Consider the following 26,296-nt stretch of genomic DNA (forward strand, 5'->3'; position numbering starts at 1 on the left):
TGTAGGTTTATTATTAAGTGTGTTTGGTTCTTACAACGAAATAAACTAAATTGTAGTTATGGCGCCAAGCTGACCGGAAATGCCTTCGATCCATTGCCTCTGCCTAGTGATGTTCCAGTGCCTATGTGCTTTTGCGGCGATCCTTGCAAGGTAGCCAAGTCCAATGAACATGCTACGTATAGGCAGAGGTATTGGATGTGTTTCAACTTTGCGTTTGAACCTACACTTCGTCAGCGCCGCATTAACATATTGGTAAGGAATTGTTGTTGTCTTATAATTATTGACCATAATATTTTTGTTTTATAACAATTGCATTTATTGTAGACCCCTCCACCGCTATGTGATTTTGAGCAGTGGATCGACACTTAGATCAATCCTGAAGACAAGGAGTTTTTGAAGTATATGATGCGCTGGGATACAGAGAGGAAGGAGGTGTACGAGAAGAGGCTCAGAGAGGAGGCTGCGGAAAAGGAGCACAAGGAAGAAGAGGAAAGGAGGCGTGTTGCTGCGAACAAGGAGGAGAGGGAGAAGAAGCTTGAGTGTGCACGCCGAGCGAAAGCAGCGGTTGAGGAGAATCTCGATGCCTTGAGAAAGGGAAAGTGGCCTCGTTGCACTCAGTAGTCATAATTAGTTTCTAGTTCTATGGTTTATTTATGAATAATATTTTTTACTGTGAGACTTTTATTATGTTGTCATGTAATGATGCACTTTAAGTATGGACATGCAAGTGGTAGACGACCTATGTTTATTTTGCGATGTAATGCACTTCGAAGTTGTACTCTAGTGAAATTTCCGCAGAAAATAAAAAGGGTACTTGTTAGCGAAATTTCGGCAAAATTTCCCCTACTTTTTGATGCAATCCATACAAAATTACGAGATGAATAGTGAACATAAATACAAACATACAAGCATATGACACAAGCATATGAAACATTCATAATAAAATCCACAATAGTTCAGAATGAAAGTCCATATAACACAAAGACCATATAACACAAATTTCGCAATAAGAACCATCACTGCCTCCTAGTCTTACCCTTACCCTTGTGACCAAGGGCGTCGGTGCCTGGAGTGTAAGGAGAACGTGGACAACGTAGTCTAGTGCCTACAACCTGTGTGGGCTAAGTCAAGGGAGCCTTGTGGAGCTAAGACGGGCCAAGCTCGTCGGGCCTCTGGTCATCGTCGTCGTTGTCGTCGTCCTCATCCTCGGATGCAATTGCTTCCAACGCTGAGGTGCCTTGCCTAGACGTACCAACGTCTCCTTCGCGTGGGGATGGAACGTGCACGTCTCGCGTCGTGGCAGTCCTGCAACCACAACGAGCAGCCGCACGGCGAAGCCGACTAGACAGTTGCTGTTGTGAAAAAACTAGTTAAACGAAAGAATTTAACGTGTTAATAAAGTATTTGAAAGAACAATTTGAGTCTTACGTCCAGAAAACTTCGCGTCTCGGGGTCTGTAACTCTAGGACGAAAATGCTCAATATCTCTAACCGAGCTTTGGAGCGTACGACCCTACAACAAATTTTCAGAAATCAGTAGTCACTTAAGCAATAAATGATTAAGTCATTAATTTACTTACATACTAAATCATTACATGACTAAATGATTAAGTCAATAAGTCACTAAGTCCTTATCGAACTAACTAAATCACTAAGTAACTCAACATATAACATAGAAAAGTGAAGCAATTGTCTTACCATCCTATCCAGGATTGGTCCTGTCTCCACCTGCCTTACAGCACGAGTACTCTGATCGTACACCGTGTCTTCATCGTCGGACGATTGGATGTCGGCGTAGTCATCTTGCGTCCATTGTACCCTCAGCCTGTGACGCGTCGCACCTTGGTACCAAGTCTGGTATTACCTATACTCACTGTTTGTGTGCGGCTCGTCGTTCTCGTCCACGTTGTCCTCGACCTGCTCCCATTCCTCAATGTAAGCCTGGTGGAACGCGTGCCACTCAGAGATCTTCCGTTTCTTCTTACGATCCACGCTGCACGTCACGTTAGATCTTACTGCTAGGAAAAATTAAGTTAATGGTAATGAAAATAATTCAAATAGGAAAATATTTTGTAAGGTCTCTTCCATATCACCGTAAACGCTTGCAACCACCTCTTCAATGCGGGAAGGTCCTTAAATACCCTTCCCTCTTCAATAACCATACTAGGACTAACTTCAGGAGCATCTAGGAGCTCATCATCACGTCATTCTGCAAACGCTTGATCGGAAAGAGTAAGATCGCTAAACTCGTGAACTATCGGATGACGACGTCCAGGAAGATACGCCTGAACATCTCAATATCACTCTCTGTCATCTCTCCAACAGGGCGATCATCATCAGAATCAAGATCCACTCCCATTTCGTATGCATCTTCATCATTGAAAATTTCAACACTATTGGAGCCACGCAATCCATCTCCACATTGCACTTGTGCAGCAACTAGAGGCACATCCACATTTTCTGGAATATCTCCTGCGACATTAAGTACAAATATGAGTAAAGAAGAAATTGATGGAACAAATAGGGTTAGCTCCCAACAATAGAAACTGGTAAGACACTTACTCGGATCATTCTGATTGAAAAGGAACTCATCAGGAGAGTCCGTCACATCATCAACAACCCGACAACCATGTCCAACTACTTCATTGGGGGCAGATTCAGCATCGGAAATAGTAGGTGCAACATCCACGTCCATAACAGGTTATGGGACGGGAGGATCGAAGTGTGCCCGTTGACCCATGGGTCGGGAAAACCGACGAGGATTTGGATCAACTCCCATCTGATGAACAACCACTTCAACACTTGGGGAATGATCATTCATAACCGTTCTCACATATTTTTCTCACTGGCCTGCACACCGAATTGGGACCATCTTCCTTTGAATGTTGAGAGGGGAGCCTAGGTGAAGTATGCCCTCGACTGTGATTTCATCATCTCCATGACAATGTAGCTCCTCCCGAGCCCTTACAAGCAACTCACTAAACGAGGGTTTCTCATCAAATATCACAACCTCGCACCGCATGGCAACAAACTTAACACATCCATATTCATCCCTTTCCATGGTGCCTCTATGATATATGCTCACTACGCTCTCGATCTAGTACATCAATATAACGACGCACAATTCATTTAGTCCATAATAAATGAAACATTCTAAGTACAAGGTCTCTAGTATGAAATGAGCTAGTATCAATTGACTACTCACTACCAAATACAACTAACTAACTATGTTATACAACTAGCTAACTATGTCATCTAATATGTACCTATGTACTTAACTATACAACTACTCAACTAAATAACTACTTAACTAAATAACTAGTTTACTATGTAACTAACTATACATCTAACTACGTAAACAAAATTGGACATCCATCTAGTTAAATAGTGTCATGAGTATCCTCTATTCCTTCTATCATTGCAATTCATAAAAATAAACTTTCATATCTAACAATTCTACCTAACTATTCTAATTTACGTATCTAACTATTTCATCTACCAATTCTACCTATGTCGGTGTTTTAGATCGGCAATCCGCCTAGAGGGTACCCTAGGTGGTCTTTTATGCGGTAAGGGTTGTCGAGAATCAAGGAATCAATGATGACGCAAGGAACATGATTTAGACAGGTTCGGGCTGCTAGATCGCGTAATACCCTACGTCCTGTGTGTTGGTTTGTATTGAGACGATGTCTGTCTGTTCAGGTCTGTTTGAGGGGGGTCCCTGCCCGACCTTATATACACGGGAGGGCAGGGTTACAAGTATGAGTCCTAGTCGGGTACTATTACAGAGTTCTACTCGGTAACGGCCCGAGTAGTTTTCCATAAACATACTTGACTAGTCCGAGAAGGATACGCCTATCCTTGTTCTGATCTTGTCCGTGTACGTCCCTTGGTGGGCCGTCCAAGACCTACTCGTGGACCTGGGGTGTATGCCCGACAAGCCCCTGAGTACTTTGTAGTCGGGCGCCACAATCTTGGGCACTGCGGGCACTATCCGAGTAGCTTGGTCGTAGAGGTTGCAGACCGAAGTGCTCAAGTACTGTCGCGTGGCTGGAAGGTACTCTTTTTGCTCCTTTCGAGTTGTTTCTATCCCGAGTAATTTTATATGGTAGTGCGATGTCAATCGCACTGCATATGGAGTAGCCCCCGAGCCTTAGGTTGAGTCAAAGAGTCAAGCTTAGGGTCAAACCAGCCTTTGTCCGTTTTACCCTTGGAGATCTTGGGAAAAGAAAAAACTGATCAACGGGTACGGTACCCGCAGCCCCCGAGCACTTAGGCGATCTTTGTCATTGAAGTGGTCAGCAGTCCGTTGAATAGAGTAGCCGTTGGATGTTTAAGTCGATTAATATGCAATTAATCTGTCCGTTGCGCAACTGACGCGTGGAAACCAGGGCTGGCGGAGATAAAACTGGAAGGCCCCCTTTCGGTTGTTGTTACACCGTACGGCAATCAGATCTCTTTTTCTTCCTCCTCTGCGCCTCCGCTCTTTGTTTCGCCGCCGCCACCGCTATTGCCTCTTTTTGAGAAAGATCCGAGTGTGAGCGCCTTCTATCTTGAGGTTGAGTCCGTCGAATGCGTACCAAGAAGATGGGCAAGAAACCCGAGATGATTCGGGAAAAGGCTCCGGCGACCGGCAAGGTGAGATCTAAGAAAGGGAAGCAGCTGGTATTGCCGGCGCCGAAGGTGGGGCCGACGAACCAAACTGCGCCTCCGCCGCCCAGGGCAACCTGGCAACACTCGGTGATGAAGGAGGAAACGGTCCAGGCGCTAGTCAAAGCCAGGCTCCTTCAGCCGAAGGAGATTCTTGAGTGGCACCCCACGTTCCCCAATGCGTGGCAGTTTGAGGAGCATCCAGGTGAGACAGTGATGCTCGCGCATTTTGTGGAAAGGGGGTTGGCGGTGCCTACCTCCGACTTCTTCAGAGGTATTCTTGAGTATTATAAACTTCAGCTCGTCCATTTGAATCCCAATGGTGTACTGCACGTGTCTATTTTCGTACACCTTTGCGAATTTTACGTGGGAGTTCCTCCCAGCCTCGAGTTGTTTAGGAAGCTGTTCCGTTGTAAGCCTCAGCCGAGTGCCCAACGGACGGAAGTCTTTGGAGGCGCCGGGTTCCAACTCGGGAACTCGGGCGCGTATATTGACTATAACCTGACCGACTCCCACAGGGAGTGGAAGAAAAGGTGGTTCTACATTGGGAACCATGACCCTCACTTGCCCGTGGTGACTGGTCACGCGCCCAAGCACGTGGAAAACTGGGTGAGCGAGCCCGAGGACACCCCTGAGCTCGATCACCTGATGCAGCAGATCACCGAGTTGAAGGCACTCGGTTTGACTGGGATCAACGTGGCGGCCAGCTTCTTGAAGAGAAGGGTCCAGACGCTCCAACAACGTGCTCACTCGGGAAGTGAGTACGTAGGTCTGAAGGATCCATCGCGTATGTCCGATGAGGACATATCCGATGATGACGTAGAGGCGCTGCTGGCTATGTTTTTTAGGAACTATCAGGGAGTACCAGTAATCCCTGCAACCCTCCGTCAGTATGACGCCTGGTACGAGCCAGAAGTGGTAAGTCTTTTACTCCTGACTTATTCTCTTTTGACTTGTGATTCTTGTTGCTGATACCGACTTGTTGTTTGTAGTCTCGAGTTCTTGCCGGCTACTTGGCGCAGTCGGAAGAAGAGTCAGAGGCTGCTGTCGAGGAGTCGGAGGACGAGCCTTCTCCTCCTGTTAAGAGACGCAGAGTAGTCCGCAAGATGTCTGCGGCTAAGTCTGCTTCAACTCTTGAGAAGTCTCGGGGTACCAAGGTATGTAATCGTGAACTCATCTGTTACTGATGGATTTGAACTCGTGATTGATTGTGGCAAGTTTTGTTTTTTTGTTCGTAAAGGCTGTAGATACAGCGGTTGTTTAAGATGAGGCTGTTTCTGAAGAAACGGCCGTGATCGACCTAGAAGTCAGTAACGTGTCTGTTGACATGGTGCTGGAGGCGCCATCAGCAGAAACTGGCGTAGTCCCCGAGCTACCCGTGCCTACTCCATCGATTGCCATGCCGCCCATTGCTGACCAAGCGATCTTGGGGCTGCCTGCTGGAGTAGCGGGCGTTGCAAAGGAGGTGTCGCTAGTACTTGCTACTGGCACTTTGCTGTCCAATGTGATCGCCAGTGGTAAGCGTTGTCCCTTCCGATTGTATTCGTTTGAGTAGTACTGTAGTCTTGACTTCGGTTTTGTAGACCTTGGCGAGAAGACAGCGCCGGTGGCCATTCCCGCGGCTCCTAGTACTCGACCGCTTGTCGCCGAGAAGAAGCATGTGCGACTACCGCCACGTTCAACCCGGTGAGCTTTCTTGTCTGTTTGAATGATGTTGGGTTGTCTTGAAATCATGTGGTGACACTTTGTTGGTGCAGAGATGCAGAGGAGACTATCCCTGTAGAGACAGGGGTAGTACCGGATCCCTCGACTACAATATCTGTTCCTTTGGAGGACTTAGACTGTTGAAGAGGTACCTGAGGTTGACGCCGGTCGTCTTGGAGCTACTATGTCGATGCTTCAAGATGTAATTTGCTCGGTGGAGGTTCCTGCCGTTGCATCAGGCTCGGGAAGTGCTGCCCTATCATCATCTTCTGGCGGATCGTTTGCAGTAGTCGAAAAAGCCAAACAAACGACTGCTCCAGCTATGTCTCTGTAGTCTTTTTATTGTAGTCGTAGCCGGTAGCTGACATGATAAATGTTGTAGGTGCTACTCTGGGTACGATTCCTCATCTTGTGGAGAGTACCCAGAGGCCAGTGCTTAGCCTGCCTTCTGACTTGGAGTTCCAGAGGGCCATCGATGTTTTCCGGAGCTTCCAGGTAGATGTCCCTGTTCAGTTTGTTGCATGACCCGAGTAGTGTTGAGGCTTGAAACTCACCGCACCATACTTGGATTTTTTTCAGGAAAGAAGCCATCAGCTAGAGCAGGAATGTGCCCGACTGATAGAAGCTTTGCGGGTTCATGAAGTTAGGGCGAAGTCCTTTGCCGTGGAACGTGCGGATCACGCGGTTCTGCAGGAAAAACTGGAGAGCCGCTACAAGTCCTTGAACAAGAAGTATCAAGGTAAGCATTTCAACTACTCTTCGGTGTGTCCAACTGTAGTTGGTTGTGGCCTGAGTTCTTTGCTTTGTAGAGCTCAAGAAGCAGGAAGCGGCTGCAATGAGCCAAGTCATCGACTGGAGAAACGCTCATGACCGAGTGGCAGATGAAGCCGAACATCTTCGGACCGCGCTGACGGAAGCACAGGCTGCTTGCGAGCATCAGCGGGACCGAAAGATGCAAAATGGCATGATGCTTGCCATGGCCATGGTGGCATGCAGAGACCATGCCCAGACTCTGGGAAGGCTTCGGGACGAACTCCAAGAGCTATCTGGAGCGGCCGAAGACTTGGTGAACGCCATAGCCCCCGTGGAGGAAGGCGCAGGGCCGCAATCGCTAGTTGAGCGACTAGAGCTGCCCCGAGTAAAGTGGCGGGACTTTGCAAGACTGTTTGCAAATAGGTTCTTGCAGTTGTGAAGTCCTATTACCCGAGGGCAGACTTGGCGGCAGCTGGAGATGGCGTGGCTCGCAACTGCACAGAGGAAGCATATGTGCAGTACCTCGAGGAGGCGGAGCCTATCGCAGCCAAGATGTCAGAGTTTGTCTCCCTAGAGGAGCATTGAGCTTTTGTGTGTACTCTTGTTCTTGTACCGAATAGTTTGATACTTTTGAATATCAAGCCTTTGAATTTTGAAGCTCGTTGTCTTGCCAAAACCGGCACGACGCGCCTAGCAAAAGAGCAGCCTTGGTTCCCTCTAGGCGCGTCGTGCTGGTTTTGGCGTTGCCGCTGTCAAGGCAGTGGTGATGCTGGAGTTCCTGGCATTGCCTTGGGTAGGGTACCTGGGCATGGCTGCGTTTTGCGCAGCTTCCTTGCGTGTGGGCCCTTCCTCTTGTGGTCGGCAGACCTGAGTGGCCTTGTGATATAGTAAAAGCCTGAGGCTTAAATGCAGCCCGCCAGTAGGCAGTTACTTGTAGCCTTCATGTATTCCAAGTACTTGTACTCGTATGTAACCTGATGTACCCTTGTTTTAGTAAAGAAATATTGATACGGAGATTTTGAACCAGGGCAATGATCCTTGTTGAGCTGAAAGCTCCTGTCGGAGTTGAGATATCTTGAAGTCAGTAGTCGGGCAGTTGGCCCGAGTAGTTGTCATGGGTTATTGCCTTGAAGCGATTACTCGTGTGCTGCTATGGGTAATAGCGACAGAGATGTTCTATATTCCAGGAGTTTGGCACTTGTTCTCCTGAGAGCTCTTGGAGTCTGTAACATCCGAGTCCCCTAACATTTGATATGATGTAAGGACCTTCCCACGGTGAATTGAGTTTATGCAATCCTGACGTGTCTTGGATACGCTTAAGGACCATATCGCCCGAACTGAAAGATCTTTCCTTGACGTTGCGGTCGTGGTAACGCCTTAAACCATCAAGGTATCTGGCGGATTGCACTAGTGCTGCGCATCTTATTTCTTCTAGACTGTCTATATCTGTTCGCCGTGTTTCGGTTGCAAGTTCTTTGTCGTATTGTTCAACGGATGGTGATTGCCACATGATGTCAGCGGGTGGTATGGCTTCCGAGCCATATACCAGAAAGTAGGGTGATAGCCCCGTAGTCTTGCACGGTTGGGTGCGTAGGTCCCACAAGGCATTGGGTAACTCTTTGAGCCATCTGCCACCTTTGGTGTTGCCAACATCGTGTAGTCGTTTCTTCAGAGCGTCGAGTATCATGCCATTAGCACGCTCGACTTGTCCGTTGGCTCGCGGGTGAGCAACCGAGACATAGCGGACGTCGATACCGCTGTTCTCGCAATATTCCCAAAATTCGTGATTATTGAAGTTAGACCCTAGGTCAGTGATAATCCTATTGGGAAAACCGTAGCGGTGTACAATTTCGTCCAAGAAGTTGAGGACCCGGTCTGCCTTGGTTCAAGTGACTGGTTTGACCTCGATCCATTTGGTGACTTTGTCGATTGCCACGAGTACTCTGTTGAATCCTCCTGGCGCAGTTGGTAACGGACCTATCATGTCGAGCCCCCAGCAGGCAAATGGCCATGTTGGAGGTATTGTGACTAGCTTGTAGGCCGGTACATGTTGCTGTTTTGTGAAAAATTGACAACCTTTGCATTTCTGAACTAGTTGTTTAGCGTCGGCCAGAGCCATTGGCCTGTAGAAGCCTACTCTGAAAGCCTTGCCAACTAGTGTCCTTGAAGAGGCGTGGTTGCCGCAGATTCCTCTGTGAATCTCTTCTAGTATTTCTTGGTCATCTTCTCTGGTGACGCACTTCATGAGTACTCCAGATGATGCACCTTTCCTGTAGAGCTTGTCTCCGACTAGAACGTAATTCTTTACTCGACGAGAGATTTGCTCAGCTTTATTTTTGTCGGATGGTAACTGGTGATCTTTGATGTAGTCAATGAAGGGTGTCCTCCAGTCGACTTCTATCATCATGATTTCTCGAGAGACGTCAGTAGCCGAGACTACTGGTGGTGTGACTTGTTCAGGTATGGACAGCTTGTGCAGTTCATGTACGAAAATTCCTGCTGGACCCTCTGTGCGAGTTGAGCCCATTTTGGATAAAACGTCGGTGGCAACGTTGTTGTCGCGGACAATGTGATGAAACTCCAAGCCTGAGAATTTGTTTTCCAGTTTATGGACTTCTTTGCAATAAGCGTCCATGTTGTCCTTGTTCCGGTCCAACTCATCATTGACCTGGTTTATAACGACTAGAGAGTCGCCGTACACCATTAGTCGTTTGATGCCGAGGGAGATTGCGAGGCGAAGGCCGTGTAGGAGTGCTTCGTACTCGGCTTCATTATTAGATGCTTTCCAGAATATTTGCAGAACGTACTTGAGTTGGTCTCCTTTGGGAGAGATGAGTAAGACGCCTGCGCCGGCTCCTTCAAGTTTGACTGGTGTTGGAACTTGATTTTCAGTCCACTCAGCTATGAAGTTGACCAAATCCTGAGACTTGATGGTTGTCCTTAGCTTGAAGTTTACAGTGAGAGCTCCGGGTTCAACTGTCCATTTGGAGATTCTACCAGTGGCATCTCTGTTATGGAGAATTTCGCCGAGCGGGAAATCGGAGATAACTGTGATGTTGTGCTCTTGGAAGTAATGGCGCAGCTTCCGGGAGGTGAGCAGAATAGCTTATAAGTTCTTTTGTATCGGTGAATACCGAGTTTTGGAGTCCGAGAGTACTTCACTGACGAAGTAGACAGGTCGTTGGACCTTGTAAGCGTGGCCTGGTTCAGACCGTTCGACTACTATTGCCGTGCTGACGACATGAGTAGTAGCGAAGATGTATAGGAGCAAGTCTTCATTCGGAGAGGGAGCGGTGAGTACAGGAGGCTTTGACAAAAAGTCTTTGAGTTGTGTTAATGCCTCATCTGCCTCTTCCGTCCATTTGAACTTGTCCTGCCGTTTGAGAAGCTTGAAAAAGGGTAGTCCCCGTTCTCCAAGTCTCGAGATGAACCGGTTGAGAGCGGCCATGCAGCCTGTGAGTTTCTGCATATCCTTAATGCTGGCTGGTGCCTGCATGTTTGTGATGGCAGATATTTTTTCCGGGTTGGCCTCAATGCCGCGATGGCTAATGATGAACCCGAGTAGTTTACCGGAAGGTACTCCAAAGACGCACTTAGTAGGATTGAGTTTCCATCGGAAAGCGCGGAGACTAGAGAAAGTTTCCTCCAAGTCAGCAATGAGTTCCTCCCAGTTTCTTGTTTTGACGACGATGTCGTCGACGTAAGCTTCGATATTGCGGTGTAGTTGCCTTTCGAAGCACATATGTATGGCCCTTTGATAAGTTGCTCCTGCATTTTTTAGTCCGAAGGACATTATTTTGTAGCAGAAAGCTCCGAAGGGCGTAATGAACGCTGTTTTGGCTTGATCTTCTTCTTTGAGGCTTATCTGGTGATAGCCGGAGTAGCAGTCGAGAAAGCATAGCAAAGCACATCCAGCGGTGGAGTCAACCACTTGGTCGATCCTGGGTAGCCCGAAAGGATCTTTCGGGCAGTGTTTGTTGAGGTCGGTGTAGTCAACACACATTCTCCATTCGTTGTTTTTCTTACCAACAAGAACGGGATTGGCGAGCCAGTCAGGATGAAAGACTTCTTTGATGAACCCTACCGTGAGTAGCTTGGCTAACTCTTTTTTGATTGCTTCTCGTCTGTCTTGAGCGAACCGGCGTAGTCATTGCCGTTTTGGAGTAGCTTTGGGATCGACGTTGAGAGAATGCTCGATCAGTTCCTTGGGCACACCTGGCATGTCGGCCGGCTTCCAAGCGAAGATATCATGGTTAGCCCGAAGGAAACTGACAAGCGCAAATTCCTAGTGGTATAGCCGCGTTTCCGGGCACGATGCCGTAGAAAGGTGAATCCGTTGGGGTAAGCATTTCAGTAATATCGAGGCACATCTTCCTTAATGTCTTGGCGAAGATAACGTTGAGGCCGCTTCTGCCGTCGATGAGTACTTTGGTTAGCTTTGATCCTGCCACAACTGGATCCAGGACTAGTGGGAAACAGCCTGGTTCTGAAAATTTTGTCCATTGATCTTTTCTAATGAAAGAAATTGGAACTTCTGACCATTTTAACGGTGTGGGGTCTGTTGGCTCGATGGCCATGATCTCCCTGAGTACGAGTTTGTTGGCTCGCTTGGATGCAGTGCCTGGGATACCGTCGAAAATGACGTTGACGGTTTTTGAAGCTGTTTGGAAGTCGCCTTCCTCATCTTCATCGTTGCGGGCTTTGTTTTTGCCCTTATCTCTGTTCTTGATGTACTCTTTAGGGGGTGGTGGTGCGGGTAAGTCCTGCATAACTCGGCGCATGTTGTAGCAGTCTATCGCCGAGTGCTTGCTAGTCGGATGCCATGGGCACTGCTTTTTGAGTAGCTCTGTGAAGGTTGGCCCTTCGTTGTTCCTGCGGTGTCCCTTTTTTCCGGAGCTGGTCATGGCAGCAACGGTAATATCGGGCTTCCTTTTGCGATTGTGGTTACTCGGATAGGAGTTCCGAGCATCGTTATGCCGAGTTCTATCTAGTTCATTGTTGTGATTGTTGTCGCGTCCGCGGTTACGGTGGGAACCGAACCGCTCTCGCTCTTTGTCTTCTTCATCAGCCCACTGTTGCACCATGATTTTGAGTTCTTTGACATCACCTAGTTGTCGGCGACCGAAGTCTTGGTATGTTCATCGATCATAAAGTCCATTTTGGAAGCACTCAATGACGTCTGTTTCGGAGATGTCAACTATGGTAGCCTTCTTTTCGAAGAACCGTCGCAGATAGTCGCGTAAGGTCTCGCCTTTTTTTTACTTAATTTGTCTTAAGTAGATCTTGTTGCCTGGTCTAGCCATGGAGCCAGCGAAGTTGTTGGTGAAAGCCTTTGTCAAGTCTGCCCAAGAATCAATGGACTTGGGTTTGAGTGACTCAAGCCAGGTCAGTGGTGCGGGTTCCATGCATATGGGGAAATGGATAACTTTGGTGTCGTTATTGCCGCCGGCTGCTTGGACGGCTAGCGAGTAACATCGTAGCCATTGAATTGGGTCTTGCTTGCCGTCGTACTTGGTGATTCCGGTTGACTTGAACTTATCGGGTAATTTTGTTTTCATTACCCGGTCTGTGAAAGTAGGAAAATGGTTGTAACTGTCGACTTCTCGTTCGCGCCGACTGTTGAGAATTTCTCGTAGATCACTGAAGTTGGACACTTCGCGGATCTTCCGATTGGGGCGGATGCTTTTAATCGAGTTGGTGCAGCTGACCTCACCAACATCCTTATGTCGAGTAGGAGCTTTATGCTTGCTTGGACCTTGGCTGTGTTGCCGAAGTTGGTTGACTGCATCATCGTTTCGTGGGGCGGCATTTTTGTCTGCAGCTCCCCTACTACCTTCTTGATGGGATGTGATACGAGGGACAGACGGGATTGGTGATTCTTTGTCGAGTAGCTTGTAAGCTTGCTCCGCGAGTTGTGCGATCAGTCCGTTGCCGCGCTGCACGAGTTGAGCTGTGGCTGCATTATCCCTATCCTGAGGTATCAACGTAGTTAAAAGGTTGATTGAGGCGATGGCCGCGAGTGGAGTATTGTGCTCCTGAGCCTGAACTGCGTTGAAAGCCCTTTCAAGATTCGTAATGGGGATATTTGTAGCCATCAACTGTCGTCGCTCGGCTCGAGTAGCATTGCGCGCCATTCGTTGGTTGCACTGCTCGGAGGTTTCATCGTGAGGGGCGTCAGCGGTAGATTCATCTTCAGAGATGTTGTCGACTTGTGCTAATCGCCTGGGGGTTCTGTTCTGGCTAGTACCCGGGTTGTTGTTCTGAGTAATAACAAGTATCTCTCTGTCCGGGTAGTAGCTTCCGGAGCCTGATGTTGCGATCTCTGTGTAACTTTCCTCGCGGTTGAGCGGAACGCCTTCTTGATATGGTAGGTTGTCTATATGAGCGACAAGGCGCGAGTCGTAGTCACGGTCAAGAAGAGACGGTCGCAATCCCGGCCAGTGGACGAATCTGCCTTGTGATGTCGAAGTTATTACCAACCCTTGGGTTGGACCAGATAATGGTATCTCTGGTGAATAGGACGAGTCGGAGTCGACGTCTTCGTCATGCCCGAGTTCGACTCGGGTTCGAGCAGGAAAACCTTGGTGGGCTTTGCTTGCATTGCGGAGTCCGTGCGGGACCGCTTTCTTGGATGCTGACTGGGATCGACGAGTCCAAAACGAGTCTGACCCTGAGTTCTGGGGTCGGCTGAGCCCGACCCTTTGTGTGTGAAACTCCGCCTCGCCCAACCCTGAGTCCCGAGGTCGGATGCGCCCGGCCCCTTGAGGGTGGAACTCCGCCTCGTCCGACTCTAAGTCCTAGGGTCGAGTGCGCCCGACCCCTGAGCGGAGGGTTGGAGTAGTCCGGGGCGAAGTTGAATCCGACGCGTAGTTGAACTCGAACTCATCGACTTTGAAATCTTGGTTTTTTTTTTGTCAAATTTTCTGGTTTCTTCTCCTGAGCGTCGATGATCTGGCGCCGGAACGATCCCGAGCCTTCGGCGACGCAAAGTCAGGATCCAAAAATGAAGGTGGTGCCGGCTTCGATGAAGAAGACGGGCCTGATGATGACCTTTGCCATTGAGTTCGCGCTGAGAAACTCGACGAGTCCCCCTACCTGGCGCGCCAGTTGTCGGTGTTTTAGACCGGCAACCCGCCTATAGGGTACCCTAGGTGGTCTTTTATGCGGTAAGGGTTGTCGAGAATCAAGGAATCAATGGTGACGCAAGGAACACGATTTAGACAGGTTCGGGCCGCTAGATCGTGTAATACCCTACGTCCTGTGTGTTGGTTTGTATTGAGATGATGTCTGTCTGTTCGGGTCTGTTTGAGGGGGGTCCCTGCTCGGACTTATATATACGGGAGGGCAGGGTTACAAGTCTGAGTCCTAGTCGGGTACTATTACAGAGTTCTACTCGGTAACGGCCCGAGTAGTTTTCCATAAACATACTTGACTAGTCCGAGAAGGATACGCCTATCCTTGTTCTGATCTTGTCCGAGTACGTCCCTTGGTGGGCTGTCCAAGGCCTACTCGTGGACCTGGGGTGTATGCCCGACAACCTACCTATCTAAATTCTACCAAACAATCTAATTCTAATTTATCTATCTAACTATTTTATCTACCAATTTTACCTTCTTTATCTATCTAGTTAACTATAAGTCTTCTTAGAGTTTTACCTCACTAGTGCACACCGGCGGCAAGGGGTGGGGCGGGCACCGAGTGGGGGTTGGGCGACCTCCGACCGTGGAGGGCGCGGGCGTCGGGCCGTGGGCCACCGGTGGGGGCGGCCGCGGGCGCCCAGGCTGGGGGCGGGCGGCCTCCGGACGGACGGGGCGGCTCCGGGCGCCGGGCGGGGGCGGGCGCCCTTCGGGCAGACGCAGGCGCGGGGCGGCCACGGGGGCCCGGGCGGGGGGCGCCGAGCCGGGCGGCCTCCGGACGGCCATGCAAGGGGCGGCTCCAGGCGGGCGGGCACCGGACGGGGGCCCGCGCGGCCGCGGGGGCCCGCGCGGGGGGCGCCGGGTAGGGCGGCTTCGGTCGCCGAGCGGCCTTCAGTCAGGCGCGGGCGCGGGGCGGCTCCGAGCGACCAGGCACGCGGCTTCGGACGGGCGGGCGTCGGGCGGGGGTGGCCGGCCTCCGGGCGGCGACGGCGCCGGCAGCGGCGGCGGTGGACTCCGAGGGCGGCGACGGTCTCCAAGGGCGGCGGCGCGATTTGAAAAGATTGGGAATGGAAACGGACATGCAAAAGGAAGGAGACCCGATGATGTGGTAAAAGGCTTGGCGCCAGCCTCCCTGGCGCCAAGCCTTGGCGCCAAGGTCCCGCCCGCCACGTGGGCACGCATAGCGGGGACCTTGGCGCCATGGAGGCTGGCGCCAAGACGTTATAGCTTGGCGCCAGCCATCCTGGCGCCAAGCTAAGGGTCCATTTTTAGAATTGGTTTCGCCAGGAGCCTATTTTTTGAAATTTTTTCGCGAAAAGGACCAAAATAAAAAAAAAGTCGGGTTCAAGCTACTAGAAAGCTGATCCAACAACGTTTTAGTTCAGTTCGTGCGCCATACATCGTAGCTTCCAAGAAATCCAACGCCGGTTCAGAGTTTTGGTAGTGCGACACCATCGCGGTCTCCTTCGTCGGCCGGACAGCGGTACGCCGGCCGGACGTGCTCCGCCATGAACGATGAATGAAATGAGAACTTTCTTGGCCAATGGCGTCGCAGAGCTCCGGCCGTCACTCGGACCGGCTCCACCGCGGGCGTCATGCCCGGCCCATGGGCCCGCTCAGCGACGCGCTCAGCAGCGACGCCATGGGCACGCCGCGTCTGGGCGCCGAGCACGCAGGACGGAAACTTGAACTTGCGCTAGCTCCCGGGCGGGGACGGCCGCCTCCCTGAGCTGCGCACGCAAGGCCACCATGAAGTTGAACCATTGGGGACGAGCTGGGTGGTCCAGAAGCCGTCGAGGCGTTTGCTGATGATCCAGGTCTGACGCCGCCGTCCAGCGCGGCCTCATGGCCGCCGTGCACGCCTGGAACACGAGGGGCTTCTGCCGCGCGCCTCGTTCGGCAGTGGGAACGCCGTCCGTCGATAGAGCCGCCTCCGCCGAGCGCGCATTGTGCAAGGGCTAAAGGAACTCGCGCTCGGAGGTGCCGTGGACGCGTACCTGCTTGTAGCAGCTGCGGAGGTGCCCCGGGGGTTCCCTTCAACGATCCCGGCGGCGACGTCCCAGTCCTGGGGGGTGGACGGTAAATGAAATACCGTCCACCCCCTTAGACTCTCCTGGTCGTCGGATCTGCCTCGTGCGGCATAGATCGGCCTGGTTAGTTGTAGCAGGCGGCGACTAAGTCTCCACGGTACCTCCTCGCGCGCTGCGCTGCCGTCCGCCTCGTCCATCCAGTGAGGCGTGGCGCCGCCCGGAGGAACATGGAGGAAGCACCGCCGGCTCCAGAGCTTCTCGTCGGCAACGTACGGCTCCTACGCGGTTCGTCGCCATGCCCATGAGCAGGCGCTCGATCGTTGCCCGAATGCCCGTGCGCGGCCGTCGAACCAGTCCATATGCGCGAGCGGCGGCGACGGAGCGCGAGCTGCCCCTAGCGCGTTCTGCGCCGGCGCCGGAGTCCAACCGTGCGGCGGCGCCGGCGTCGAGCCGGAACACGCCCGCCGTGCACCACCCTGCCGGGCCCCTCGCCGAGGATCCAGGTCGTTGTTTTGGGGCGCAGACAATGTCACTGTCAGTGTCATGCCTTAGGGAAGGACATGGATCATGGATGGATAGAGACGTCATGTCATGCAATGCAACCTAGGACGGCGAGGGAAGAAGTGGGGTTGCTTCACGGGGAGAAAGCAGCCGCTGGGACCTAGTACTCGTTTCGGTTGGGCTGCTGGCAGATGAGCAGCAATGGCCACAAGCCAGCTCCCTCAATTGTCCTTTCCGGAGATCGATCGATCCATCATTCCCAATCAAGTCCAAACCTAGAACGCTGATCGAAGAATGATTTTTGCTCAGTTGGTGTGCCACCACCATGCATCCACCGTGCATCGTACTCCTTCCGTTTCAAATTATGGCACCGAATGGATATACTATGAAAATATATTTAATGAAGAAACTAATGGTACTTATTTGGTATCATAAATATTAAGTATTTTATTGTATAAATTTGGTCAAATATGAGATGCTTTGACTCTCCATAAAAATTAGAACGACTTGTAATTTGGAACGGAGGGAGTAGCTTCCAAGAAACCCAAATGCGCCTATTGTGCTCTGCTCGCAACCAAGTACCCAAACCATGCTTTTGACAATGACGGCACAAACAGAGTAGTGATACCTGCAGGCAGGACTCGAAAATTCAGTCAGGCGTCAATGTTTTCAGCAAAAAAAAAGGGATCAATCGATCGAGGAGGCGTAAACTGAGCAGAAAGGAAGCAAGATGTTGGTGCGACGGGGGCAACAGCCAACATTTAAAAGGATCACAAAAGACCGATGTGATGCCTCATCTAATATATGATTAGGTGCCAACCAAGACCAACACTAACCATCCACCCTATAATTTCTTGCAAACAAGCATTATACTTGAGATATGTGTTACTATTACCACACAAAGCAAAACTGCTTGTTGGTAGGTTCACACGTGAAAATTTGCAAACTTTTGAACTCACCCAAGCAAGACTTGTTGGCATGTTCACTGTCTTCTAACACATCAGAAAAGTAAAAAAATTCAAAAAATCGATGATGCTCATGTATATACGTGCTTCTCAAAAAACTCTCCCACGACCGTAAAAAAACTGTCACGTATGCATGTAAAATTCATACGTATGCTTCTCTATCCAAAGCTGTGCTAATCCATCCCTCGCTTAGTGGCCCGGGTAAAGGACGAGGTAATCACGTGGGTAGCGGCAGGTGCTAAGTACCTGGAGCGGTTTCTTGACTCCGCAAGGCGTAGTTGAGTGTATATAGGGGTGTATATTCCTTTTATTTCTTCAGACCGCTAGCTAAGCTTGCAGTGTACAGCATGTAAAGTTTCCTATCTTGTTTCGCCTCTCGGCATTCTTCTTTATTAATAAAGCAGCAGATCTCCTGCCGGCTCGTTTCAAAAAAAAAAAAGCTGTGCTAAGTGCTAACTGTACAAGTTTTGTACTGAAGAATATCTCAAGTATGCATGTATTATGTATATGCCACTACCCCAATTGCTTCAGCTTTTCTCTGATTGCCCCCTGGTTTTTTATCCTGTCAAACTACCTCTGGCTAACACTAAGAGGGGGCAAACTGAAGAGAGAGCCATCTGTCACGGTCCCAACTCTCCTATGGACTCAAGGTTGGTTAGTCCTGTCACACTACGCCGAGCCGCCGGAGGTAGTCGCCTTCGCCGCCGGTGTCCGGGCTCTGAGCCTGATCTGGCAAATCTCGGCGGGGCTTGGCGCGTCCTAGCGCTCGATCCGCGCCCTGAATGCCTCCATCTCTGCGACGTACTCCCTGGCTCCCATCCTCGCCACCCTCCTCCTCTCCTTGGCGGCGCCGGCGGCCGCGTCGAAGACCGCCTCCCACCCGTCCTCCCACGGGCCGGAGGCGTCGCAGAGCTCCACGTCCGTCCCGTTCCGGTGCTCGGTCCAGCTCCACCCGTACTCCAGCGCGTCGACGCTCCTCGCCGCGCACCCGGAGCGGCACGCTGGGCCGGCACTTGGTGCCGCTGAGCGGGCCGGGGCTCGCCAGCGACGCCACGGGGACGCCGTACCCGGCCACGGGCGGGAACACGTAGACGCGGTCGCTGAGGACGCAGAACGGGAGGAGGCGCTCGCGGCCCGCGACGCCAGCCACGTCGAGCTGCGCGCGGAAGGCCGCCTCGGAGTTGAGGCCGCGGTACCCCCATACAGAACACACGACGAACTTGTTTTTGACGACCATACAGAGCACACGATAGACTTGATACAACTAACTTATCCGTTCATAGAGCATGAACGTAAAGACCATAAGATATATAGATGCTTCCTAGGCCACAACACAAAATAGCTCCTTCAGTTTTGTTGACGAGAGATCAGGACAGAAGCCTTTCTTCAGTTTTGACCATTTAGAAGAAAGCACGACAAGTAGGATGAAGTACTATTGGCAGCCGTGACTCATTATTCCATATCCTTCCTCTTCCTGCAATAAATAAATAAATAAAAATGAACTAGATGGAAGATGTTCAAATTAAACTTGCTTCTGTACTGCGACCAAGAGAAGGATTAGCAATGCACAGCCGAAGTAAGTTGTTTACTTAGGAAAGAATTGCAAAAAAAACAGACAACATTGAAGGTTAAATGGTAGTATACTTGACTTCCAATTAACTGCTAGTAATTTCCAACAGCATATAAAAGAAGGCATATATATATTGGCAGGCAGCTCTTATGTTCCAATCATAAGCTTCAAGGCTCAAATGTTTAGTAGGCTGCAGGCTACGCTAGTATTCTGCAGGTTGGAGAAAGAGGCTATACTACAACATATGAGATGCCAACAATGCAAGATTGAAGCCATGGACACAAACTTTTGCAGCAATATTCAAATATGGAACCGGCCGGCAGAATCAAAATCTATTGAGTTATTTATAAAAGGGCATGCAGCAGCAATAGTACATACCTTGATAAATTGCAGAACCTGGGGAACTCACAAGCAGGGAAGGGCAATGGAGAGGGAGCCAAGCACTTTGATATGACGAAGTCAATGTCGACGTCGGGTTGACAGCACTTATCGCCACGGCGAAGGATCTCATTCCCATTCATATACAGATAACATGACACCATGGTCTTGGTGCTCATGTCAATGGAGAGCACCGACATCTTCTCGTAGGCTAAACCAAAAAACTCAATGAAAAGGAAGTGCACCACATGCGGCCTGTCAATGTCAACTTGAGGGTGCATGGGGATGCCGCGTTGGTAGCAGTCAGGGAGGTCACCAGAGGTGACAGTGTAGTCCTCCTTCCACGCCATGCTGCCGCCTGCTAACACGAGGGTGTGGCAGGTGATGGTGAAGCCAGTGCCGGGTTTGAGCGCTTCATAGTAAAGGCCATCATCGCGGGCGACCTTGACAAACTTGAGCAAACGGCCGTGGTCGACGACGGACATGCCAGCGATGGTGCCGCACATGGTTATTTTGCGGGTTCTGGTAAGAGAGGGCTTGTCCTCAGGGAACCAGAGGAAGGAGACGGTAGGGGCGAGCACTTTATCGGACACGTCGCAGAAGAGGATGCCTCGTTTGTAGTCGATCCAGCACAGCCATCGTTGGAAGGGGATGATGGCGGTGTTCTGCCACTGGGAGAGTTTCCAGAGATCATCAGCAGAGGGGTTGAGGATTGGCACACGCATGGACTCCCAATTGCCGCCAAGCTGATCGGAGGAGCGCAGCAAGCAGATGTCAGCGAAGGCCTTGATGCGGCTGCGGCCAATGGTGGGTACGCAAAGATTGAGCTGTGCCACCACGAACTCCTCTTTGTCTCCGCACCATAGGCCCAAGGAATGCATATTCAGCAGGCGGGGAGTAGCACTGGAAGATCGACGACGAGGTAGGCGGTGATCGCGGCGGGAATAATCAAACTTGGTGTCGGTACAATGGGGGAGCAATCTAAGCGAGGATGATGAGGAAGGGTTGTTCTCGTCGGCTCTGAAGATGAAGAAGTTGTGAATTGCAGGTTGATCAGACATCGGGGAGATGACGACGAGCAGGGCAAGATGGCGGTGGGTCTTCAGCATGGTTAAGGGCCTCGCCTTGCGGGGACCCGGGACGCCCGGCAGCTGCGCGTAGAGGCGGGAGATGAGCGGGGGCTCGGCGAGGGAGAAGGCGATGCGGAAGTCGGCGCCCCAGGAGGTGGTGCCGGACGCCCTGATGGGCGCATGGGTCTCGTCCGGGAAGGACTCGTCGTCGTCCCTGCGGAAGACGTAGGGCTCCAGAAGCACCCAGTTGGGGAACCCCCCGGCGGCGGCGGCGGCGGCGGCGGCGGCGGACATGGCGACCTTGAGACAGCAGCAGATTGGGAAATTAAATTAGATGATCGGCGGACATGGCGACCTCTGTGAGGATAGATCGGGGGATTTGTAAGGTGATGAGGTGCCTTACCGACGAAGACGCTGGAGACCCGCGACCGGCAAGGAGAGGCGGCGGCGGAGGCGGCGAGAGGTCAGGTGTGCGGGAGCGGCGAAGCGGCGGCTTCCTCCTATGTATCTATCGGTCGGTTACCCACCTATCGAAAGAAATCGAATGGGCCAAATTCGTTTACTGGTGGCCCAAATTGTTGACCCATGCACAACATGTCGCATGCCGCTGATGATGGGCTACTTATTTGTGTACGAGGTTGTATGCAGTTTGGGCCATTGGACTAGGAGTGGGCCACCCACCGAGCCAGCATCCCGTGTGGCTTGTGAGCCGAGGCGCTGGTACCCTGCTGATAGCCACGGTCATTTACTGAACCCGTCCATATGCGCGAGCTAGCGGCGCGACGGAGCACGAGCTGCGCGGTCGCCTGTCACCGTCCGTATGGACTCAAGGTTGGTTAGTCCTGTCACCGTCCGACAACAGACTACGCCGAGCCGCCGGAGGTAGTCGCCTTCGCCGCCGGTGTCCGGGCTATGAGCCCGATCCGGCAAATCTCGGCGGGGCTTGGCGCGTCCCAGCGCTCGGTCCGCGCCCTGAACGCCTCCATCTCCGCGACGCACTCCCTGGCTCCCATCCTCGCCACCCTCCTCCTCTCCTTGCCGGCGCCGGCGCCGGCGGCCGCGTCGAAGACCGCCTCCCACCCGTCCTCCCACGGGCCGGAGGCGTCGCAGATCTCCACGTCCGTCCCGTTCCGGTGCTCGATCCAGCTCCACCCGCTCTCCAGCGCGTCGACGCTCCTCGCCGCGCACCCGGCGCGGCACGCCGGGCGGCACGGCCGGCACTTGGCGCCGCTGAGTGGGCCGGGGCTCGCCAGCGACGCCACGGGGACGCCGTACCCGGCCACGGGCGGGAACGCGTAGACGCGGTCGCTGAGCACGCAGAACGGGAGGCGGCGCTCGCGCCCCGCGACGCCGGCCACGTCGAGCTGCGCGCGGAAGGCCGCCTCGGAGTTGAGGTTGCGGTACCCCGCGGCGGCGAGGCGGGGGAGCATGGAGAGGCGGGAGAGCGCGGCCTCCGTGGCATGCCGGCCGCCGAAGCCCAGGCGGTCGTTGAGGCCGCCGAAGCGGGAGCCCTCCGGGACGGCGTAGTAGTGGGCGTCGTCGTTTGCGGTGGTGGCGTTGGCGGCGGGGAGGAGGTCGGCGAGGTGGAGCGGCGCGGACCAGAAGCCGTCGACGCGGGTGCGGAGGACGGCGGCGTAGGTGAAGTTGCCGCGGGACTCGCGGTCGCGGATGAGGTCCAGGCAGCCCTCCACCAGCCGGAAGTACTGCAGCAAGCCCTGCACCATTTTTGCAGCGACTCATCAGCTGATGAACCGAATGCTTGTTTGTGTAAAAGCAGGAGCAGTAATAATCCAGATGCATGCATGGTTCAGGCAAGTGAAAAAAGAAATGCAAAGTAATCACGGTTAAACAGCGAGAGAAGTGGCGGGTCTAAGATTTGTAATCTGGCCTTAAAAGATTCATGAATTGATCATCGAAATTCATGTGTGTAACCAACTAAATATGTACAGTTTTCTTTTTTTTAAAAAAACAAAAAGAAGAAGAAGAAGTGAGATGTACTCAACAGTAGTCCACTTTGTTTTGCAGAATTTTGTTTGGAATTGGATTGGATGCTTTGTGTTTGCTTCCTTTTTATTCATTGAGCTTTTCCCTTGAGCATGAAGACGCACTGCTCGAATTTAGCAACTACTTTAATCTGGAGAGACGGACTAGAAAAGCATCTATTCTGAGTGGTAGTACTACGTCGTATCGGCTTTCTTGCACTGGGGACACTGCAAGCAGAGAAGCATCTTCTGTAGGATTGTCAGCTTTCACGTGCGGATCGTACCGGGGCAGGAATCTGATCATAAAGCAGGCAAATTCCACAAAATCCTATCGGGACCTGACTGATTCCTACGAAATTTTAACAAAAAGAAGAAAAGGACGTTGAAAGGAGTACCGTGTAGCTGCTGCCTCTGCACCTGCAATGCCGTGTGCTCGTTGTTCTGCACGTAGCATTTTGACACGGACCGTCTTGACTGGGAATGGGCGGCTGGCGTGTACACCGTAGCAGGCCGGGCAGGACAGGACACGGCGACATTTTCGGATTTTGACGTCGTGAGACGTAGACATATAGTAGAGCTAGCTATTTAGGTCAGGTCGACCGACCTAAGTACTTGCGTAGTCGCATCCAAGAACGATCGAGATCGAAATGGCGCCGTCGTCGTCGTCGGCTCCGATCCTCGTCAGCAGCCATCATCTTCTTCTTCAGTTCCCGGCGAGGGACGTCACCTACCTGGCCTGCCGCTTTCAAGCTCCAACCTAGCTAGATTGCTCGAGAAGCTGTGTGCGTGCGTGTGTTAATCTTCAATCTCTTGTACCAAAAGGGCAACTAAGCTTTCATCTGATGAGACTATGAGAGGTAGTTTTCCCTTTTGAGCAGGCACAGCCTAGTCGGCACCTCCTTTTTATCGATCCCTTTTGTGATCTTTAGCAGCTGCCGTAAATAAAGCACGCGCCAACCGTGATGCATCTACCCATACTGCCGCGGCGGTTGATGGTAGGGCGATGGCAAACTGACCTGGATGCCGTTGGGCGAGTTGGCGGCGGTGAGCACCTGCGCGCGGTCCGGCGTCTCCTCGACGTGCTCGGGGCGGAACACGCGCACGGTGGCGAGGTTGACCGTGGCGGGGGCGGCGCGCGCGAGGAGGGAGAGCTTGTAGGCGTCGGCGTCCAGCGGGCTGTGCAGGAACACGTCCACCGCGGCGGCGGAGGCGCCCGATTGGTTCTGGTGGAGTACGTGGCGCGCGATGGAGGGGCCGGTGAGCTCGAACCGGCGCGCGCCGCCGACGAGGCACACGGCGACCCGGGGAGCGGGCGGGGATGAGGGGGGTCTGGAGGCGACGACGGTGGTGCGGGGGCGAGGCAGGGTTGAAGCAGGCACGGCGGCGAGGAGGAGCTGGAGGCGGAGCGTGGAGGGGAAGGAGAGCGCGGCGGCGAGGAAGAGGAGGAGCGGCGCCAGCACGGCGGCCAGGCGGCGGCCGCGGCGGGAGGGGAGGAGGCCGGGCGACGGCGGCGCGTCCGCGGCGGCCTTGCCCGGCTGCTTCATGGCCGACACGACACGACACGCTAAGCAGGACGTACGTGGTCGGCGGGCACGCTGCTTGCTAGCGCGCGGCTAGGCTACTACGCCACACGGTGATCACCGAGCAGTTGCCGCGCGCTCTCATGGCGTGCGTGCGTGGTGGCGAGGGAGGAAGGAGAGGTAGGGGAGAGGTTACGATGGATGGGGACGCCGACGTGGGGGGTGGTGGACTGGGCCGGCGGGTGGTGCCGCGCGCGTTGTCCCGGCTGCTGCCGTGGCGGTTGCGAGCGAGGGAGGTCTCGTTTCACTCTTGGAGGGAAGAGGGGGATGGTGCCTAGATGAGGGGGGTCGAGGGGATGGATGACTTGGCCCAATCCCATATTCCCATCCCCTGCCGGGCTTTGCCACGACTCGTAACCATCCTCGGTCGCTAAACCTGTTCTCTCCCATGGTCATGGACGTCCCAACAAGTATACGTGTGCGTCTCGTACTGCTTTGATCTCACGAGCATCACGCCTTGGTAAAACTCTGCGATTTTTAGCATGCTTGCTTTTACGGAGTATGTATATTTCTGTTTCAGGCAACTTTGTTCTTTTCTTTTTTTTAAAAAAAAAGACATTTACTCGGCACCAGCGGTGAAGCTTTGGTCTGACCATGACCAAGGCGCAAGCTTTGAGGTCGTGTTGTGCACTCCATCTACCAAACTCTAAACGGAACATGGTTTTTTTTTTTCGTCGGTAGCTGTGAAGCGTTTAGTCAGACGTCAGAGCTCCACGCCTCCACCAAGATAATGTTTCACAACTACAAGAAATAAAAAAATGTTGGTCTCATCTCCCCTGCTCGGCTGCCGCAAACCCAACCCAAAGTAGGATACGAATTCCATTAGTCAATAGTAATTGGTTGCATGGAAAGTTCCAAGATTACCGCTGGTTTCGGAGACAGCCCATGAATGCAAAGCATGCATGCTCTGAACAAGTCAGCCATGCAACATCTTGGACGCCCACGTAGCTGTTAATTTTTTTTTCTTTTAAGCACCGGCGAACAGTTGGTTGAAGGGATCTTTGGGATAACGTAATGAACACATTGCATAGTACAGTATATAATAGTATACATGCCATGTATAGGGGGAGGAGTATACACGCGCGTCGTGCGTTGTTCATGCTCGTGCACGAAACAAAGATCAACTCCAGGCTCCATATCGCTTGTTAATTGGTTGATGATTCCAGCGAGGTGATCTGCAACTACTTGCAGATGATTTGTTCAGTAATGTAATGGACCGGTGCATGATCGAGCTTTGTTATTTTTTCCGACCTCTTATTTGTTTCTTCTGAACTTTTTACACAACCCAACTCGTTAATTTCTTCCACGGCGATGACGATCCCTCTTCTTAATATTTCTGGAAGCTGGTCTCTCTGTCATCATGATATAATCTTTTTTTTATGATCGATGACGGACCACCTCGTGGCCCAAATCACAAGGACCGGCTAGCTCCCGGGCGGGGGACGGTCGCCTCCCTGAGCTGCGCACGGAAGGCCACCACGAAGTTGAACCATTGGGGACGAGCTGGGTGGTCCAGTAGCCGTCGAGGCATGTGCTGATGATCCAGGTCCGCGCCGCCGTCCAGCGCGGTCTCATGGCCGCCGTGCACGCCCGGAACACGAGCGGCTCCTGCCGCGCGCCCGTCCGGCAGCGGGAACGCCGTCCGTTGATAGCGCCGCCGCCGCCGAGCGCGTATTGTGCAAGGGCTCCAGGAACTCGCGCTCGGAAGTTCCCGTCGACGATCCCAGCAGCGCTTAGACTCTCCTGGTCGTTGGATCTGCCTCGTGCGGTCTAGATCGGCCTGAGTAGTTGCAGCAGGCGGCGACTAAGTCTCCACGGTACGTCTTCGCGCGCTGTGCCGCCGTCCGCCTTGTGCCCTTGTCGATGCGCTGCGCCGGGCTCCATCTCCATCCAGATCCAGCGAGGCGTCGCGCCGCCCGGCCAGGAACACGAAGGCATCGCCGTGCCGGCTGCAGAGCTTCTCGTTGCCAGCATACGG

The 26,296-nt window shown here is 52.5% G+C and overlaps 1 protein-coding gene across 2 annotated transcripts; it reads right to left on the reverse strand.

Moving 5' to 3' along the window:
* Positions 1 to 18,978: 18,978 nt before the first annotated feature.
* LOC101754764 lies at positions 18,979 to 24,882 on the reverse strand. 2 transcript variants are annotated; one of them, XM_004952052.4, is made up of 3 exons: positions 21,160 to 21,619; positions 19,687 to 21,056; positions 18,979 to 19,212 (listed from the first exon to the last, which is right to left on the reverse strand). In XM_004952052.4, the coding sequence occupies exons 2-3, from the start codon at positions 21,048 to 21,050 to the stop codon at positions 19,191 to 19,193; spliced, it is 1,386 nt and encodes a 461-aa protein (XP_004952109.1). In that variant the 5' UTR covers positions 21,051 to 21,056; positions 21,160 to 21,619; the 3' UTR covers positions 18,979 to 19,190. The 2 variants fall into 2 exon arrangements, with proteins under 2 accessions (XP_004952109.1, XP_022680207.1); XM_022824472.1 differs by lacking the exons at positions 18,979 to 19,212; positions 19,687 to 21,056 and adding exons at positions 21,097 to 21,111; positions 23,755 to 24,882 and having other exon boundaries at positions 21,160 to 22,471.
* Positions 24,883 to 26,296: the final 1,414 nt, after the last annotated feature.

The sequence above is a fragment of the Setaria italica genome, chromosome I (assembly GCF_000263155.2).
Source record: "Setaria italica strain Yugu1 chromosome I, Setaria_italica_v2.0, whole genome shotgun sequence".
NCBI classification, from domain to species: Eukaryota; Viridiplantae; Streptophyta; class Magnoliopsida; order Poales; family Poaceae; genus Setaria; species Setaria italica.

What these genes read in the sequence shown, in the direction of transcription:
- LOC101754764 (XM_004952052.4), bottom strand. Translation starts at nt 21,050, where the DNA reads ATGTCCGCCGCCGCCGCCGCCGCCGCCGCCGCCGGGGGGTTCCCCAAC. An exon ending in AGGTTCTGCAATTTATCAAG is followed by an intron (nt 19,213 to 19,686) that starts GTATGTACTATT and finishes TATTTATTGCAG; the next exon opens with GAAGAGGAAGGATATGGAAT.